This window comes from Pipra filicauda, unplaced genomic scaffold (genome assembly GCF_003945595.2).
Source record: "Pipra filicauda isolate LSUMZ 115617 unplaced genomic scaffold, ASM394559v2 scaffold528_size357041_pilon, whole genome shotgun sequence".
In the NCBI taxonomy this organism is placed as follows: Eukaryota; Metazoa; Chordata; class Aves; order Passeriformes; family Pipridae; genus Pipra; species Pipra filicauda.
In genome coordinates this window covers 201,137-218,254 of record NW_024104674.1, presented here as the reverse complement: position 1 = coordinate 218,254, position 17,118 = coordinate 201,137, and the positions used below count along the sequence as shown (strand labels likewise).

At 44.1% G+C, this 17,118-nt stretch overlaps 1 protein-coding gene across 1 annotated transcript; it reads left to right on the top strand.

The window, feature by feature from the left end:
* Positions 1-232: 232 nt before the first annotated feature.
* USP18 (ubiquitin specific peptidase 18) lies at positions 233-16,166 on the top strand. Its single transcript, XM_027747571.2, has 11 exons — positions 233-362; positions 3,216-3,392; positions 4,742-4,838; positions 6,102-6,247; positions 9,204-9,283; positions 10,102-10,248; positions 11,072-11,167; positions 12,168-12,338; positions 13,046-13,177; positions 13,582-13,631; positions 14,138-16,166. Exons 2-11 carry the CDS (start codon positions 3,224-3,226, stop codon positions 14,223-14,225), a joined length of 1,176 nt encoding a protein of 391 aa, XP_027603372.1. The 5' UTR covers positions 233-362; positions 3,216-3,223; the 3' UTR covers positions 14,226-16,166.
* The last annotated feature ends 952 nt before the right edge of the window (positions 16,167-17,118 follow it).

Below are 17,118 nucleotides of genomic sequence, written 5' to 3'. Positions count from 1 at the left end.
CGTGCCGGGAAGCGGCCCAGGGCGGCGCTGAGTTTCACTTTCTGTCCTCTCTCCCGACCGAGCGGGAAATGAAAACTGCGGGGCGGGCGCTGCCGCCGCCTGACGCAGCCCGAGCGGCGGGACGGCCCCGCTCCGCCCCGCAGCCCTGCCGGCTCCCGCTGCCCTCCCGGATCCCGCTGCCCTCCCGGCTCCCGCTGCCCTCCCGGCTCCCGCTGCCCTCCCGGCTCCTCCGGGTGAGCGGCTCCTCCGCGCCGCTCCGGTGCGGGCAGGCGAGTTTTCCGAGCCCCCGCTGCCCCCTTTGTCAGCAGGTGAACGTGAGGTCCAGCCGAGGCTCGAAGCGCTGCTGGGTCCTGCGGTAATTGGTAAGAAGCCTTTTTGCTGGTCTGTGAGATAGGTCGAGGCAGAGGTGCAGTGTGCCTGGAGGGAAGGTAATAAAAAGAGGGAAATAAGGGAGAGTGATTCAACAACAGGGTGGGAAGTCTCCTTTCAGTCGCATCCCGGAGAAGTGTGGAGGTGATGCGCTCTTAGGTACTTCTCCTTGAGGATGGGTCATCACATTGAGTCCCTCTCCCCTTCGAGGAGCACCTCGGGGCATCACAGAGTCATAATATCATAGAATGGTTTCCTTGAAGATACCTAGTTCCAACCCCCTTCCCGTGGGCAGGGACACCTTCCACTAGACCACGTTGCTCAGAGCCTCATCCAACCTGGCCTTCCCACCTGCAGCCCACCGCCCACCCCAGCACCATCTGCACCCCAAGATGCCCGTGAGGGGAAAGGAGACGACAATGGTGGGGAAGGGGTGACCAGGGGCAGAGATGGGGCTACTCCTCAGGCGGAGGGGCACTTCGAGGCACAGGGCGTGAAGGCACCACTGGGGGTTTGTTGTGAGAAACCAGTGTCTTGGGAGGGCAGATGGAACTGTGGAGCAGTCCAGGATGAGAGGGAGGATGATGGGATTGGCTGAGGGAGAGCAAGTGAGAGGGTTACATGATTACAGGATGCCCAGTGCTAGTGGAGTTGCTTGGTGCAGCCAAGCCACATACTTGAGGGTACTGAGTCCTACCCCTGACCTGCAAAAAAACCTGAGAAGTAACCCTGCTCCTCTGGTGAGAGAGGAGAAATTGGGGGCAGGAGGGGAGCCTACTCCTCAGTTCCTCAGCTCACTCACCAGTTTTTTTATACACTTGTGCAAGGGAAAGACGGTCAAGTGCAAATCTTAGGAATGCTTTACTGCTGACAGCCAGACAAAGTGAGCCAGTTCCATGCCAGGGTTGGGAAACTGTATTCGTGTCCCTGCTCCAGTACCCGGGTTCTTGCTAGAGGTGCTTGGGGGAGAGTGTCATTGAACTAGAAACCCAAGCCCTCCTCTCTCTGTATCCTCCTGCATCTTCATGCCCTAGTATTTTTCTACCTATTTCTCAAGTCACCCAAAGCCCTGAGTTTACTCATTAATCCTACCCTTAATCTTATCCTGACAAAAGTAATGTCTTGCTGGTTCGCTTCATCCCTGCTACATCCCCAGCTATTTTTTTGCCACCTCTGCACTGCCTGTCCCTTTCCTTTCTGTCTTCTTTGGCATCCCCACTGGCTGTGAGCATCCCTTACCTTTTGGCTAAGGCCAACCAGCTAAACCCAGTGGTTCTCATGTTACAGGCCCAGATGGGCTCCACACCAGCTGGGCTTTCAGAAACCTGAATGCACTGTTAAATCAATTCCAGGGAAAGAGGCAGTGTGTGTTCAGACTCTGTTTTGCCAAGGAAGAAATCAAATAAAATTTCTCTTTTCCTCCATAGCTGTTCTAATCACTGGATTTTGGGTATGTAAAAAGCAATATTCTTGAATCTATCTTTGTCAGAGTTGTTTGTTTTTTTTCAAATAAACTTCTCAGCAAATTCGACAATTTTTAGTGAGTCTGAGTGTATGACAGAGTTCAAAAGTAATCTTCAAAAGTACAGTTGGAAATAATTATACTTAAGCTTAAAGGTAATAATTGGGAAAAAAATCCATTTCTAGTTTTTCTGCCTCAGTCTTCAGAAGCTTTGATATTTGACATTATTAGGCACAGTTAACCTGAAAACATGCTTTTAAAACAAAGATTTTCTTTCTGTGAAAGGCGGAATCAGGATATTTTGCTTATTTCCCTTCCTTGGTAGCTTTCCTTCATTCTTTCAGCACCTGGCCTTCGGTTGATTTTATGTGCTGTTTAATATTTTTAAATAATAATGTCTGAGCATTTGTTTTGTGGGTCCCCCCTCCTCACCTGTGAATGCTTCCCTAAGCATATCCACTTTTTTCTAATTCTGTTCTTTGTGTTGGAGGTGGGCTTATAAAAAGTTTCAATTTTGTATAGTTGCATTTGAACGTTTATCATATTGTTTTGCTCATGTATTTTTACTTTGGTTTAGTAGTCAGTAGCTGAGTCACAGGAGAATGTCTCAGAGTAATGGTCTGTCGACAGTCAAGGTATTATAATGGTTCCCTTGTGCAATTGCCTGTGATCACTTGAAGGAACAGAAAAAGAAACTGATATTTCAGTTCTTAAATGTCTTTCAAAAATTGCAGTCCGAAGTGCCACAGTAGAGCTGTGAATAAGGCACTTAAAAACAGTGCAGGGAGCCCAGCACAGAAACCAAACATGCTTATCAGGTCAAAAGGCTAAAAAAAGGTGAAATTTGCCCTTTTGAATACTTGGGGTACTTCGGGTGATAAAATGTTGCTTTTACTAAACATTGGAGTTTTGCAACATTTGCCGTTGGGATAATATTAATCATCTTATTTACGAAATCTCCTTGAACAGGGATATCTGGAGTTCTCTAGTTAGATGGAGTTGTTTCTGTGGAACTGAAGGTTCATTTATTTATATAGCCTCGAGAGGAAGACAGGATGAGAAATTGCCATTAAACTCTGTTACCTTGCACAGCTACAATACCCATGTTATTCAAATACACCAAATGCTGTTGCAGTAATCTTGCTTATTTTATTGATATTCCAGACCAGGCTGGACGGGGCCCTGAGCAACCTTGATCTAGTGGGTGGCATCCCTGCCTGTAGCAGGAGGGTTGGAACTAGATTAAGGTCCCTCCTAACCCAAACCATTCTGTGATTTCACCTTTTTCGTAATGAAAATATCACAGACAAATCCGGTGGTTTTGGATGCTCCCAATCTTTCTGATCTTGCTGTGTCTCTTTGCCGTCCTTCTGTCTTTTTACAGTATTGTGGATGGGGCAAAACAGTGGACATCAAGAAAGAGGCAAGAAACCAGAGCTGGCACTAAGTGAGACCATGGAGGCAGAAGCTGAAGTACAAAGTAATAAAGATGAAGCCAAAGAGCTGAAGGCCAAAGAACGGAGGCTGACATCAGTCTTTGGTGTGGCAGACTTAAAAAATGGTAATAATATTTTGTCTGTTCTTAGCTCTAATATTTTCTGTTTCTAATGGCTGCTGTTCTGTCCTCAGGCTTCATTTTCTCCTATTCCTTACTTCTTCACTGAGGAATATGCAGATGATTATTATTTTATCCTGCCAAATAACCATTTTAGGGGAATGGATTGCATGAGGATCTCATAGCTTTTTCCCATTTTAAGTCCTCAAATTGGCCATTGCAGCCCAAAAGGTCTAGATGGTGGCTCTGTCTCTTTCCAAACAAAGCCAGCATTGATTCTGGGTTTACTAAACCATGAACTAGGCCCACCCTTACCACTGACTGTACGTATTTCAAAGGTGTTCTGGGTTTCCATTCCGTGTCCTCTCTCTCTTTGGTGATGACTTCAGAAGCAAAATTTCTAATTTCTGACCAGGGTTGCTTATACTGCAGTGGGGTGTAGCGACCGAGGCACGGACACCCTCGCTGGTCAGCAAGAGGATCGTTTATTATTTATTTCAAGCCTCTATTTATAGAGGAACTAGTTTCGTTTCTGGTCTGTTAGCTAAGCCTCTTCAACCTATCAACAAGCAATACTTGGCCCTATAAAATTACAGTGTGCATATTTCTACCTGTTAAACAACTAACGTCCATCTTTGCGGCTATCAGCTTTCAACACGCTTTCTTCTTTTCTTCAATCATCTTCTTGTTCTGGGTCATGGACCTTTGGCTCCATGCACCTTGTAGACACTTCCTCCCACCTTCTGCCACATTCTCTTCCATTCTGGCAATGTCCACTGCTTTGTTAACCCTTTGTGTGCTTGCTTTGGTCACGATCCTACACAGTGGGGCACAGAACATGCCACCTTTTTAGATGTAGGAGCAGCTGTGACTTGCTTCTTCTCTCAGGCTAGTTCCTTCCTTTGAAACTGGAAAAAACCATACCAGAGACAGGCTGAAGGGGAAACTTGAATCCTGTGTGATGGACAGCTAGGATCTGGTCCCATATGGAGCTCTTCATTTTTTTGTTAGGCTTTGCTGTGTAAAAGACTAAATAAAAGTCCTTTTGCTTCCTGTGGTTTTATTTTCTGTTTAGGTGTTTCAGGTGGTTTCAGAGGACTGAAAATAGAGGAACTGGGAGAAATCTGAGTATCATTATCCAGGCTTACTTCGTTTTTTCCTGTCAGTCACCAAACAAAACCAGAAGTTATCTACTTGAGCAACAGAAGAATAGATTGAACACTTTTTTGGGTCTGACCAAGATGCTCGGCCTATACCACTGAATGACAAGAGGAGTTTGCCACTTTCAAATAATTTTCACTTTCTTTTCCTGTACCTATCTCCAGGCCTCACTTCCTCTTCTTCTATTCCTGCAGGAGCTATTGGACTGTATAACCTTGGACAGAGCTGCTGTCTGAACTCTCTACTCCAAGTGTTCCTCATGAATATACACTTCACAGGGATACTTCGAAGGTACCACTTGTTTGAACTACCAGAGATACTTCCATTGTTGCTTTGTTGCCTCCCCCTCTTTTTTATATGGGATGTACATTTGAAGGATTAGATCATTGAGGTGCTATCAAAGGTGCTTTCAGCTCCCTCAGCAAGGTCTCTGCCTTGTGTCTGTCATGCATAGTCTAGGGCCTGCAAAAGTAGAAGTTGCAGTATTCTGACTTGTTAGTCATCTCTGATTCGTGTGCCCTTTGCACACCAGTAAGCTGCAGTCCTGAGCTGAGTCTTTATGACTTGTATCTCTCTTTTCCAAAAGAGGATATGATTTTATTCCAGGTTTACTCATAGGCCATCTTAAAAAAAGGATGTGTTGTGCCTAACCATATCCACTATTAATTTTGTAACTTTAAGCATGTAAACACAAACATTTGGTAATCCCCAGCCTCTGGCCCCTGACTGCCCTGGTTAGCACCTCATAGAGAAGACTAATAATGTTGTTGCAGATCAAGAATACATAGCTTTACTTTGTCTTGCTTGACTGTTCTCCCTGGTTGTTTGTGAGGAGGATTTGGGCTTCTGCCTCCCTACCAACTACAATAATAACTGGTTTGATTTATTTTCAATTTACTCAGTTCCCTGCAACTTTAAACATCTAAGTGGATCATTCCTATTCAGTTCTTTCTCTACATTTCTTGGATGCTCACTACTGTGCAGAGGAGAAAGATGTTACAGACGTGCAGAGATGAGAAGTGTCATGAATGGGCAAAGTTAAATAATGTAGACAGTAGGTTACCACGGTTATTTGAAGAAAGACTTAGAAAAACCTGTGGACTGCAATAAATTTAGGGAGGATAAAGAGCTTTTCAGTTGGCATATATTTGAAATACAAGCATTTTGATTTATGTGCCCATGAAATTTTGAGGGTATGTTGAGAATGAGGACATGAATCAGTGGGAGGGAAGAACAGCTCTGAAACTGGCTGTAACTAATGTTATTTCTAGAGCCCAGAAAGCACTTGAGGTCCTGCTTGGCTTGTCCCTTACTCAGGAACAGGCCGACTTAACATTGTGGCCTTTCACTTTAGAACTGTCAGCCTGCGCTGTGGGGTGAGCTAGTGCAGGTGACTGCTTCCCCTTTTTTCCTTCTTTTGCTGAAAATATACCCATTCTGGTTCCTCTTGAGTTGCTAGCTGGGCTACTTACCTTCTGCTCCTTCAGGTGTGATGTCTGATATTTCTCCATTGTACCCCTTGATGACCATCCGTGTTGCTTCTTCCCTTTGTAGGATCACAGTGCCACCGTGTGCCGCGCAGAGGAGGAGCAATGTCCCGTACCAAATGCTCCTGCTGCTGGAGGAGATGCAGCGTGGCAAGCGCAAAGCTGTTCGCCCCACAGAACTCGCTTGCTGCCTTTCAGCGCACAGAGTGGAATGTAAGTAGCGCTGCCTCATGCCCACCTCTGCCTGCAAACCGGGGTGTTGATTACCCAGCACTAACAAGCAGTGCAGACTCCAGCGTCTGCATTCAGAAATGTCAGGAGTTAGGTACATGGTGATGTAGTGCTATTTATAGCTGCTCCCCACCTGTGAGTGTGATGCTGTGTATTGCTCATGAAGAGGGGGAAAAAAGCCCCTGTTGTATATCCTTGCTGATGTCCAAAGTCTATCAGCCTGCTGGAAGACTCAGCTACAGACACTAGCCAAGGGGAAAGGGCTGTGCAGGGCTGAGAAGACAGCTTAGAGCTTGATTTGTCTTGCTGTACTGGCATCATAATAGTGAAATAGCTGCTGTTACTTGTTAGAAGAAAGCGATAGTGTGGAAAAGATAAGTTCACACAGATCCCCAAGGATAGAAACTGTATACTTCCTGTTCCTTTTTATAAGGGCAGAGAGAAAAATTTGCTATCTTAATCTCTCAACTGGTCAAAGTCCCAAAGGAGAGAGAGACTGTTGAATGCACGTGTGACTGGTGACAGTAGGATTCTGGGAGTCTGTCTATGTGTACAAATACACAGGGTGTATCTGAATGTCATGATCTTTATTGTATGATCATAGAATCAGCTGGGTTGGAAGAGACCTCTGAGATCATCAAGTCCAACCCTTGTTCCATCACCACCGTGGTTACTAGACCATGGCACTGAGTGCCACATCCAGTCTCATCTTAAAAACCTCCAGGGATGGAGAATCCACCACTTCGCTGGGCAGCCCATTCCAATGTCTGATTACCCTCTCTGTAAAGAATTTCTTCCTAATATCTAACCTAAACCTCTCCTGGCACAGCTTAAGACCATGCCCTTTTGTCTTGCTGGTAGCTGCCTGGGAGAAGAGACCAACCCCCACCTGGCTACAACCTCCTGTCAGGGAGTTGTAGAGAGTGATGAGGTCTCCCCTGAGACTCCTCTTCTCCAGGCTGAACAGCCCCAGCTCCCTCAGCCTCTCCTCATAGGACTTGTGCTCCAGTCCCTTCACCAGCCTTGTTGCTCTTCTCTGGACCTGCTCCAGCCCCTTAATGTCCTTCCTGAACTGAGGGGCCCAGAACTGGACACAGCACTCCAGGTGTGGCCTCACCAGTGCTGAGTCCAGGGGAAGAATCACTTCCCTGGTCCTGCTGCCACACTGTTCCTGATCCAGGCCAGGATGCCATTGGCCTTCTTAGCCACCTGGGCACACTGCTGGCTCCTGTTCAGCTTCCTGTCAATCCAAACTCCCAGGTCCCTTTCTGCCTGGCTGCTCTCCAGCCACTCTGTCCCCAGCCTGTAGCCCTGCAGGGGGTTGTTGTGGCCAAAGTGCAGGACCCGGCACTTGGCCTTGTTGCACCTCATCCCGTTGGAACCAGCCCAACTCTCCTGCCCAAACAGGACAGCACTGAAAGAGGAGGTGGTAGCCAGCCATCTTTGTTAAGGAGGAATGCAAGATAAACTCAATATTTCTGTTTGCCTCATTTTCCCCCTTACTCTGAATGGCTTTGCAGTCTGCCTTCTCTCTTCCTGTCAAAGAGAGATGCCCAAAGGGAGTTTGTAAAGCTTGACTATTTCCCACCTTGTCCTTCTTTAAAATTCAGATGTGGTTCCTAAACTCCAACATCTCAGAAAGTGGTTCTTTTCCTGGATCATGAATGTGCTATTAGACATGAGGAAAGGCGTATGTTCTGAGCCTTGTTTAATCAGAGATGTCTGTAATCATACTAGAACACAGCTGAAGTCAGTACCTGCAGACTTGCGTTGCTGGGAAGTTGAAAGCACTTCCACATCAGGTTGTTGGATTATTCTACAAAATTTGTTCCACCTATGATCAAGCAAAAAGGTAGTCCAGAAATACTATGATTTTGCTGTACCGCATGTAATTTTTGCCCAGTTCCTAACTCTTGAGTTCCTCACTGGCTGATAAAATCAGTTCTTCACATTCAAGGATGTAGATTCTTTTCTTTCTGCCTAAGTTTAATCTTGAAGCAATTCCCTGCTGAGCCATTCTAAGCAAGCTCATTCATTGAGCTGTATCCCACCACTTTAGGTTTCCTAATATGCCAATTTAGCTAGAGCGGAAAGACAAAGCATAATGTCACTTCATCATACTTGGCTTCCTGTGCTGAAACCATGTGCTGGATAGGGATCAAGAGGGTTTATACTATTTGGTGTGTGAGACATAATTTTATCTCAGCACTCAGGAGAATTATAACCTTCACTAGGGGATGGGGGAAAAAAGGTCTGTGGTGTAATAAAGGTGAAAAGGAGAACAGAATCTTCTCTTTATTGTTTCTAAGCAGGATTCAAAAGGAACTTTTTGCAAGGACATGTAGTGATAGGACAAGAGGTGATTGCTTTAAACTGAAAGAAGTTGGGTTTAGATTTGATATTAGGAAGAGCCTCTTTACTCTGAGGGTAGTGAGACACTGGCACAGTTTGCCCAGAGAAGTTGTGGATACGCCATGCCTGGAAGTGTTCAAGGCCAGGTTGGAAAATGCTCTGAGCAACCTGTTCTAGTGGAAGATGTCCTTGTCCATGGCAGGGGGGTTGGAAAGAGATGTCCTTTAAGTCTCTTCCAACCCAAACCATTCTGTGATGCTATGAAATACAGTTCTCAAATCAGTGAGACATCTGAGCCCTGTTTTCTGGTAGGTATTTGGTGTACTCTTGGCCCTGCACCTGGTGTCAAGTACACAACTTTAGCACTGGGTGGTGCAAGCCCTCTTATCTTTTCCCACTGCCTGTTCAGGTCACACAGAGAGATTGCAGCTCTTGTCCAGTCTAAGTTCTGTCCCTGGCAGGGAGTGGCAAGGGACAAGAAACTGGATCTAATGGGGGACAATAACTCTCCCTTTGCCCTCTGTGGGAAGTTTGTGCTTGGTGCTGTTCACAGTACTTATTGGGGTTGTGTTTTCTCTTTGTCCAGTGTTTGTGCAGCATGATGCTGCTCAGCTGTTTCTGCGTCTCTGGAACTTGATAAAGAAGCAGATGAAAAAGCTAGAGCTGGTAAGGATGGTAACTGAAATGAACACCAGGTTTTTTGGCCCTTATCATGTGTTGTTTCCTCTGCTCCTTGGAGAAGGATCCCGTTCACTGACAATTGTCTTAAGTTAAATTCTTAAAATTATCCATCCCCTGTTTGGGTCTTTCCTCACATCTTTCAAATGGGAGAAGAAGTCTTGATCTCATAACCTACAACATTTTGAATTACAGTTAATTTTTGTTCTTCCTACTCTTAGGGCATGCCAGAGTCTCTGTTCTAACGGGAGAGTTGATTAATAAGTAAAAAATTGATCTTTTTGCAACACCAAATTTAGTTTTCTTTCATTTTTTCCCCCCAAATTTCTGTAAGCATTTATTGGCATGCCTTGACACAACTTTCCCATTTTTTGAAGTCAGCCATGTGCATTTCTTTCTAATTAGTCACTGTTAGTATGTTATATAGGTAGGTTTCTTCTACCAGACTGGGAAGAGAAAAGTGATTCTTCCTTGACTCAGTCATAGTTTTATTCATACAGAAGACAGGCTTCTTTTGCAGTTTCAAACAAAACAGTACAATTCTGCATCAAAGCAGACATTTAACTGTTCTGATCTTGTTATAGGCTGTGTCTTTCCCCTCTGAGAGGGGATGAGGGGAAGGAATTGTCCTCCTTTAAATTGTGGGAAGTGGCCTGTCCACATAAGTCAGTGTTAGATCTTGGTTTGAACATTAAAGCAGTAACCTGGCTTGAAATAACATGTGCACGTGGATTTTTCCACCCACAAGAAAGTACATCGTCTGTCATCTTCATAAACCTTGTTTTGGCCTTTTTTTGTCCCTCCAGGTTGAAGAGCTGAGTGATTTGTACACTATCTGCGTACAGGAGCATCTGGCCTGTCAGAATTGCTCTTTTGAAATAAAGAACAACAGCTGCATGTTAACTCTTCCACTGCCAGTGTTGGATTCCAATTCTCACAGGCTGAAGACTCTGGTAAGTTTAGTGGCAACACTGTTCCCTTAGGAGAAAGATTCCCCTCTGTCACTGTGGGAGCCATCTCCTTGCAGCACTGGTGTCTCCTGTGTCGCATCTAGAATCTCTGCAAGATTTCTGTAGAGCGTTTGGGACCACCAGGGGGTGGTCTTTCCTCCTTCACATTTCTCATTTGTTTGGAAGAGTTTTAGAGGTCTCAAAAAATTTGTTTGATTTAGGGGCTGGAAAATAAAGTCCTTGAATCACCTTTCTAAAAAGAGTGTTGGCTAAATACTCTGTAACAGACTCAAAGACTCAAACTATGCAGTGATGTCTACCTGTGAGACCTTAGATACCACAGTGAGGTGCCCTAGCTGACTTGGAATCCCTGGCCAGACACACTGTGTTTGTCCAGTGCAGTGGTCTTTCACTGTTGAATCAGTGCTGCAGATAGAGCAGTGCTGGTGACTGTGTCGGTGCTGCCACAAATATAGTGGATTTTTGAGGTACCAGTTCACCATTGGACCACCTGACCCCTTTATACTTTTTCATCATTGCTCTTTGAAAACCTCTAAAGCTTTGAAGTAGGTATAAAAGACACGTGTGCATCAACATCTTCTTTGCGAAAAATGTGGTACTCCATTTTTTTTCCCAACTAGTGCAATCACAATAGCAGCTAGGAAAAATGGGGTACCTTTTTTTAGGCTGCTAGGCAGTCTTTTGTCCTTTGAATAAAATATGCCTTCTGTAGTTTTGTTATTTGTTTGTACTCTGTGAAATAAAGTAGAAATAGAAACCCAGTTTGAAGGAATTCAGTTGAAAGAAATCTCCTCTGTCTTCATAGGAGGACTGTTTACAGTACTTTTTCCATCCAGAAGAGCTGACTGGTCAAAACATGTGTTTCTGTCAACAATGTGGAATGAAAACACCTTTCTTGAAGGTAATCAGAGAATTATTTTCCCATAAGTCTCTCACACAGAGAAATTCCTTTAGGACTGGGAAGGGTGGGGAAAGGACTCAACCATATAAGTTTAAGAGGAGATCAACAACTCAGATTTGTCAGCACAGAAGTATCAGCAAGGTATAAACCACATGCATCTTTCCTCCTGTTAGGAAGTTCCCTGCTGTAGTTGTAGCTCTTGCTACAAAGGATTTCATGAGTTTTACTCTAAGTCGCTGAGAAGAGGAGCTTCTGTTGGTTTATTCTGTGTGTGCACTGTGGGCCTTTACACTGCTGCGTAGCTGCAGAGGTGGACAAAAATATGTTACTTGAACTGTGCATACACCTAAAAGTAGGATACTGCAGGATGATTTCCTTTCTTCCCTGCTCTCCACTGGGCTCCCTATTTTTCACAGTATCAGTCTGTGCCAGATGATGAATTAGCTGTTTCATGAAGAGGCAAGTGCATTAAAGAGAGCAGCATGAGGGAGAATCCCTTAGCACAAGGCTTGGAGGGAACTTCCCACAACATTTTCACTGTTGGGCTGCCTCTGAGGCCACAATGAATCCATGTGTCTTAGTGACAGCCATGGCAGCAACAGGCAGTGCTGGAAGAAATGAGCTGTCAGCTTGACATCCTTCACAGAGCTCCAGTGGTCACATGTCACAAAAAAGTTGGCTTGCCTCTCCTCACCCTACCTAGTGCTACCAATCTAGGGTTAGGAAAGCAGATGAGAAATGAAGCAACCCTTGACACACCCTAGGCTGAGTGCTGATCACACTGAAGCTGAGAAACTTGGTTATCACAGCTCCATTATGTGTCTTGTGTGCAAATGGGCTACAAAGGTTTGGCATCTGCTGTGTGGTGCAATTGGCAGCCATTCACTTATAGCACTGGCTGTTCTCCATGCTATATGCACTGGGTGGCAATGGCTGTTTCCAGCCTACCTCCCCAGGGTTTATTCCTTAGTTTTCAAACACACTATTTATTGTTTTACAGAGCATGAAGCTCGTCTATCTGCCACAGACTCTGACCATACACCTAAAGCGCTTCTGCTTCGAAAAATCATCCTACACGCACAAGCTCAGTCACTATCTCCCATTCCCACGGGACCTTGATTTCAATGGAGTCTTGACAGAAAATCAGTGCCACGCAGATGACAATGAAAAGGTGAGATACTCCTAAGGCTGTCTAAAAAAGAGATTTTCTTCTCCTCTCTGCTCAAGTCTCATAAAATTTTAAGAGATCACACCAGTACTTACCTGATTTCAAAGTACCTGTCTTAAAACTCTGTGTCTCAGACATCTTTCACCTGGGTCTGGTTTTAACTGGTTCAGTCATTATTCAGCATTCTGTGCTCAGAGTAAATCACCAAAGGCACAATAACTGGAGCTTCCTGCCATAAGGACAAAAAACAGGCTTTACATATCTCACCAGTCCAAGGCAGGGGAACTCCATTCCTGGTATTTCCCATGCAGTGTTGTTGGCCACAGAGTTGAGCTTAGCAAGGAAACAGCTTTGCCAAGCAGCTGAGAGTGTTCTGCCCTACCGTGGATCTGTCCCCCTTACTGTGAAATAAGAAGGGGAAACATGGCAATAGCAAAAGTCACCAGTATGGTGTTGTCTGTAGTGTAACTCCTTTGCTATTCTTCTACCTTTTTCACATTCCTGTGATCTCCAGGGAGGCTGCCAGCCCATAGCTGGCAGGCTAAACTATGAGGGTAAGAGCAAAAAAGGCAGGATCCTCAAGGCTAATCTGCTCTTCTTCCTTTCTCCTTGCAAAATCCACATCCTTGTTGTCCTGGATGCTGCTTCTCTTCAGTCAATGGCAAATGAGAATTACTGCACTAAAAGTTACTCTTTGTGTCTCTTTGCAGGCTACCTGGCAGTATGACCTTTTTGCTGTCGTTGCTCATTCAGGATCAGCTAGTTGTGGACATTACTGTGCCTACATTCAAAGCCTCACAGAGCGTAAATGGTATTGCTTTAATGATTCTCAGGTTTGCCAGGTGAGGAGATCAATCCACGTTTCTTTTTGTACTTTCCCGACCTCTCCTCCAGATCTTGCTCAGTCTGACTGACTGCTAATTAAAGAGAACCAGGAAAAGAAACTGAAGCTGCAGAGCTTTGTGCACCTCTGCTGCAGGCTCTTGCTTCTGCACCAAACAAGGCCTCAGTTTCTGCTTTGTGACTTGCAAAAGCAGCCATTTGATGTATACCCCTACTTTATGTACTCTACTGTGTTAGAAAAGGAACTGTTTTCCCTTGTAAAGCAATAAACCAATTTATTAAAAGGTGCTTAGTTCCTGGAAGTGCCACTTACACCACTCTGAGAACTGGTGCACTGGTATCACAACGTGTCCATCTCCTAAGAGTTTTTACCAGCCTCCTCTTGTGTGTTTTTCTTCTCTAGGTATCATGGGATGATGTTAAATGCACCTATGGACATTCCAACCTCCACTGGTATGCAAACATATCTCTGTTTTTACCTAATGCTGCTCTGGACTTTGGAATGAGGGTAGCAAAGAGAGGGAAGATAAATGGTTTGAATTGCATATTGCCTGGGATGTAGTGGGGATGCAGGAGAGCAGAAGAGGCATCCTTGTATTCTGGTTGCTCTGATGGGACTGCATATGACTATACTGGGAGCCTCTAGGGTTACTGAGTAGTCACAAGTGGGGCTGGCTGCAGTTAGATACGTCAGTCGGGATTTTTCCATGCTTTTTCTTTTGATGCATCATAAGAAAATAGCTTATGAGAGGGGGATATTATAAGAGGGAGATAATCCCTCCTATAAGCTAAAGTGCTGACAGGGAGTCAGCTTTATATGCTCTCTCAGGAACACTGGAAAAGGTCAGCTTAGTTGATCCAAACCACAAAAAGCTGGGCAGGAGCAAACCTGGGAGGTGACTTGCAACCTAGATCTTCAAACATATACATCGCATTTTGCTTTTTCTTTGCCTCTACAGGGGAGAAACGGCCTATCTTTTGATTTACATGAAAAAACATCCTCAGCAGCCCTATCCAGGACTATCAGAGTGTCTGGGAAAGCTGTGAGTTGTCCATGGAGCTCAGCACCTCTGTGCAAGAGCGGACATGCACAAATGTTCCATAAGAAAGACATTTTGCACTCAGCAACCTCTATGTTCACATTTATTTATGAAAAACACTCAGCTAGAAGAAGGATCTAAGAACTGTTGCAACTAAAACTTTTTCTTTCATATATTTTTTATATTTATGTGATTCTACATATTCTTTTCATCTTTAAAAGATAATGAGTTAGTCCTTGTCTCTGCTGACTTAGCATTTTCCTTAATGCTGATGCCTAAATTCCCATACAGGGGAAGTGTTTGGCCTGAAAACCTGTGTGATATTCCAGAGAGGTGTGTGGTATGACTGGGGAGCACTGATAGCCATACCTGACCAGTAAGAGCTTGAGACTTTGCCCTTTTAGCACCATGTGAGATGCTGGCAAGCTAGGCAGGAGACCCCAGAAATCACCAGAAACATCTGCAGGAAGGATCAAAACCTTTATGCCACATGCCAGTGACTCTTACTCCTTAAAACCTCCCTGAAAATGAGTCACTACAGGGGCTGAGATGTATTTGAAAGTTGGCATCAGCACAATGAGGTGTTTTAAATCAGGAGCTTTTGCAGCAGTTCTGATTTACAAGATGAATATATATATATATATTTATGCAGGTGATTCATATATATTTGTGCAGGTGATTATTGTTTTAACACACTTATCAGGTGTTTATACACATTTTCTTTCCTGTAGAGAGGGAAATATTCAGAGTAACAGAGATTCTGAAGCTAATTAGTGATTTTGCACGATGCAGGGCAATACACTGTGATAGGGGAAGTAAGATGCCTTGCTGTGCTTGAACTTTTGGGATTTTCCTTAAGTATTCTTCACCTGGTTGCCAGCTGGAATTGTCTTGCCCTCTTCTTTCCCTTTCTGCCCTTGAGGTGGGAATGTCCCTCAAGCAGAAAATGTTCTAGAGAGAACAATTGTATAAAGAAAGTGGGTAATTTTTAAATCTCCTGTTGAGTCCCGTTACTCTGTGCTGTTGGTTCCACCTGTACTCCCGTGGCAAGACCACACAGAGGGAAAATGTAAAGAGAGCTAGAAAGGAAGGTTGGTCACATGTGACAGCGTGAAGAAGAGTGTTCTGAAGGCTCATCACAAGGCTCCATTGTGAGGAAAGTCAAAAACTTTGATTGTGATGCTTTTAATGCCCTGGTGGCATTAAGTCTTGTTGTACCACATCCTGTGAAGGGATCGAGGATTCCAGCAGTTTGACTGTATCTTTACAAAGGTGCTATTTTTGCGGGACTGAGCACATTTTAAAATTCCTAATGTAGATTTAATAGCAGCTATCAAAATAATTATATTTTGATAGTGATGATGAAGTTCACAAATCATGTCTGTTTTCTGTTGGTATGTGGAAGGTAAATTGAGAAATTATGGAGCATAGCTATGAAATTACACTTTCATAGTGTAGCAGGTATTTATTTTGCTGTATAGCAAGGTCCGTTATTCTGCTCAACTCTCTTTTATTTATACTGCTCCTTCTTCGTTAAAATATCCCGGTGTGTTGTTTGTCACCAGGATGAGGAATTTTCACTCTATTCACATACAAGAATGTGTTTCAATCTTTCTAAAGCACCTTGCAATGGATGAGTAAGAAAACCAAGTTCCTGTTTGCTTTGTCCTGCACTTTGCCGAAGTGAAGGAGCAGAAAAACAATGCACTTCCAGAAACTGGGAAATTAATGGGTTAAGAGACTGACAAGACATTTCTAGTTAGATATAACTTGAAATTTGAAAACTTATGCTTATGAAAAATGCCTTAAATGTGTCATAACCTTCCAGGGATGTTACCCATCAAGGAAGCAATTGCAGAGATACATTAAGAATCTTTCCAGTCAGTGAAAAAATATTACTCTCAATGAAAAGTAGTAAGTGTTTTTTGAATAAAATACTACGTGATAAATTCCCTAGAAAATGGGTCTTGTGGTTTATTCTTGGTCTGTTGTTCCTAAACACCGTAAATGCAGGTGGGAGGCCACATGGCACATGCACAGAGGTGAATGCTCAGATTGAGTATTTGGGGTAGAGCTGCTGCTAATATTTAGCTCCAAGAACCAAGGAAAAGCAGCTAAACCTGGTCACTTCACCCTTGTGCTGGAGACACAATGGGTTTGTTTTTAGATTTACTGTCATGTTTTCAGATTTGCTGTCAAGCTTATATTGCTTCCAGATGCAGATGGGCCATGGGAGGAGCGGGAGGGTGTGCAAACTGCATGGCAGTTTAAAAACTCAGTTTCAAAAACTCTGCCTGGCCTGAGCTGCTTTTGCAAAAAGTCGCCCTGACTGCCTCTGTGTCCACAGCAAAGCTCAGCTGCATACTGGATAAACTGCCCTAGGAGTTTACTTACATCTAAGGAAACCCCCTTTCAGCAAAGTGTCTGGGATTCAGTACTGTACAGGCATAACATGGAGATCAGTGCTAATGTAGAGTCCTTGCCTTGGGGTGGCTACAGGAAACAGCTCCTGCATTTCTGCCAGAAAAAAATCTCCACCACAGAGCCACCACACAAGAGTCAAGATTATTATTAGTAGTAGTGGTAGTAGTAGTATTACCAGTATTATTAGTCCTGTTTGAGTCACTGTGCAAATGAAGCCCGGCACGGATAGCAAGGACTTTGAAAAACCAGATAAAGCCAAGAGTATCTGTGTGGAGAGATTATTGTATAGGTCTTGGTAACTCCTTATTTCCACTTTTTGTTTGGTTTAGGATTACCAAGGCTTAAGAGAAGGAGCAATAGCAAATTACACATTCTCTGCTTCACCTCTGACAGACACTTCTTCAGATTGAGATATTCTTCACCTTCAAGAAACACAGAGAAAACCAGAAAAAATGTAAATCTATATAACAATTATA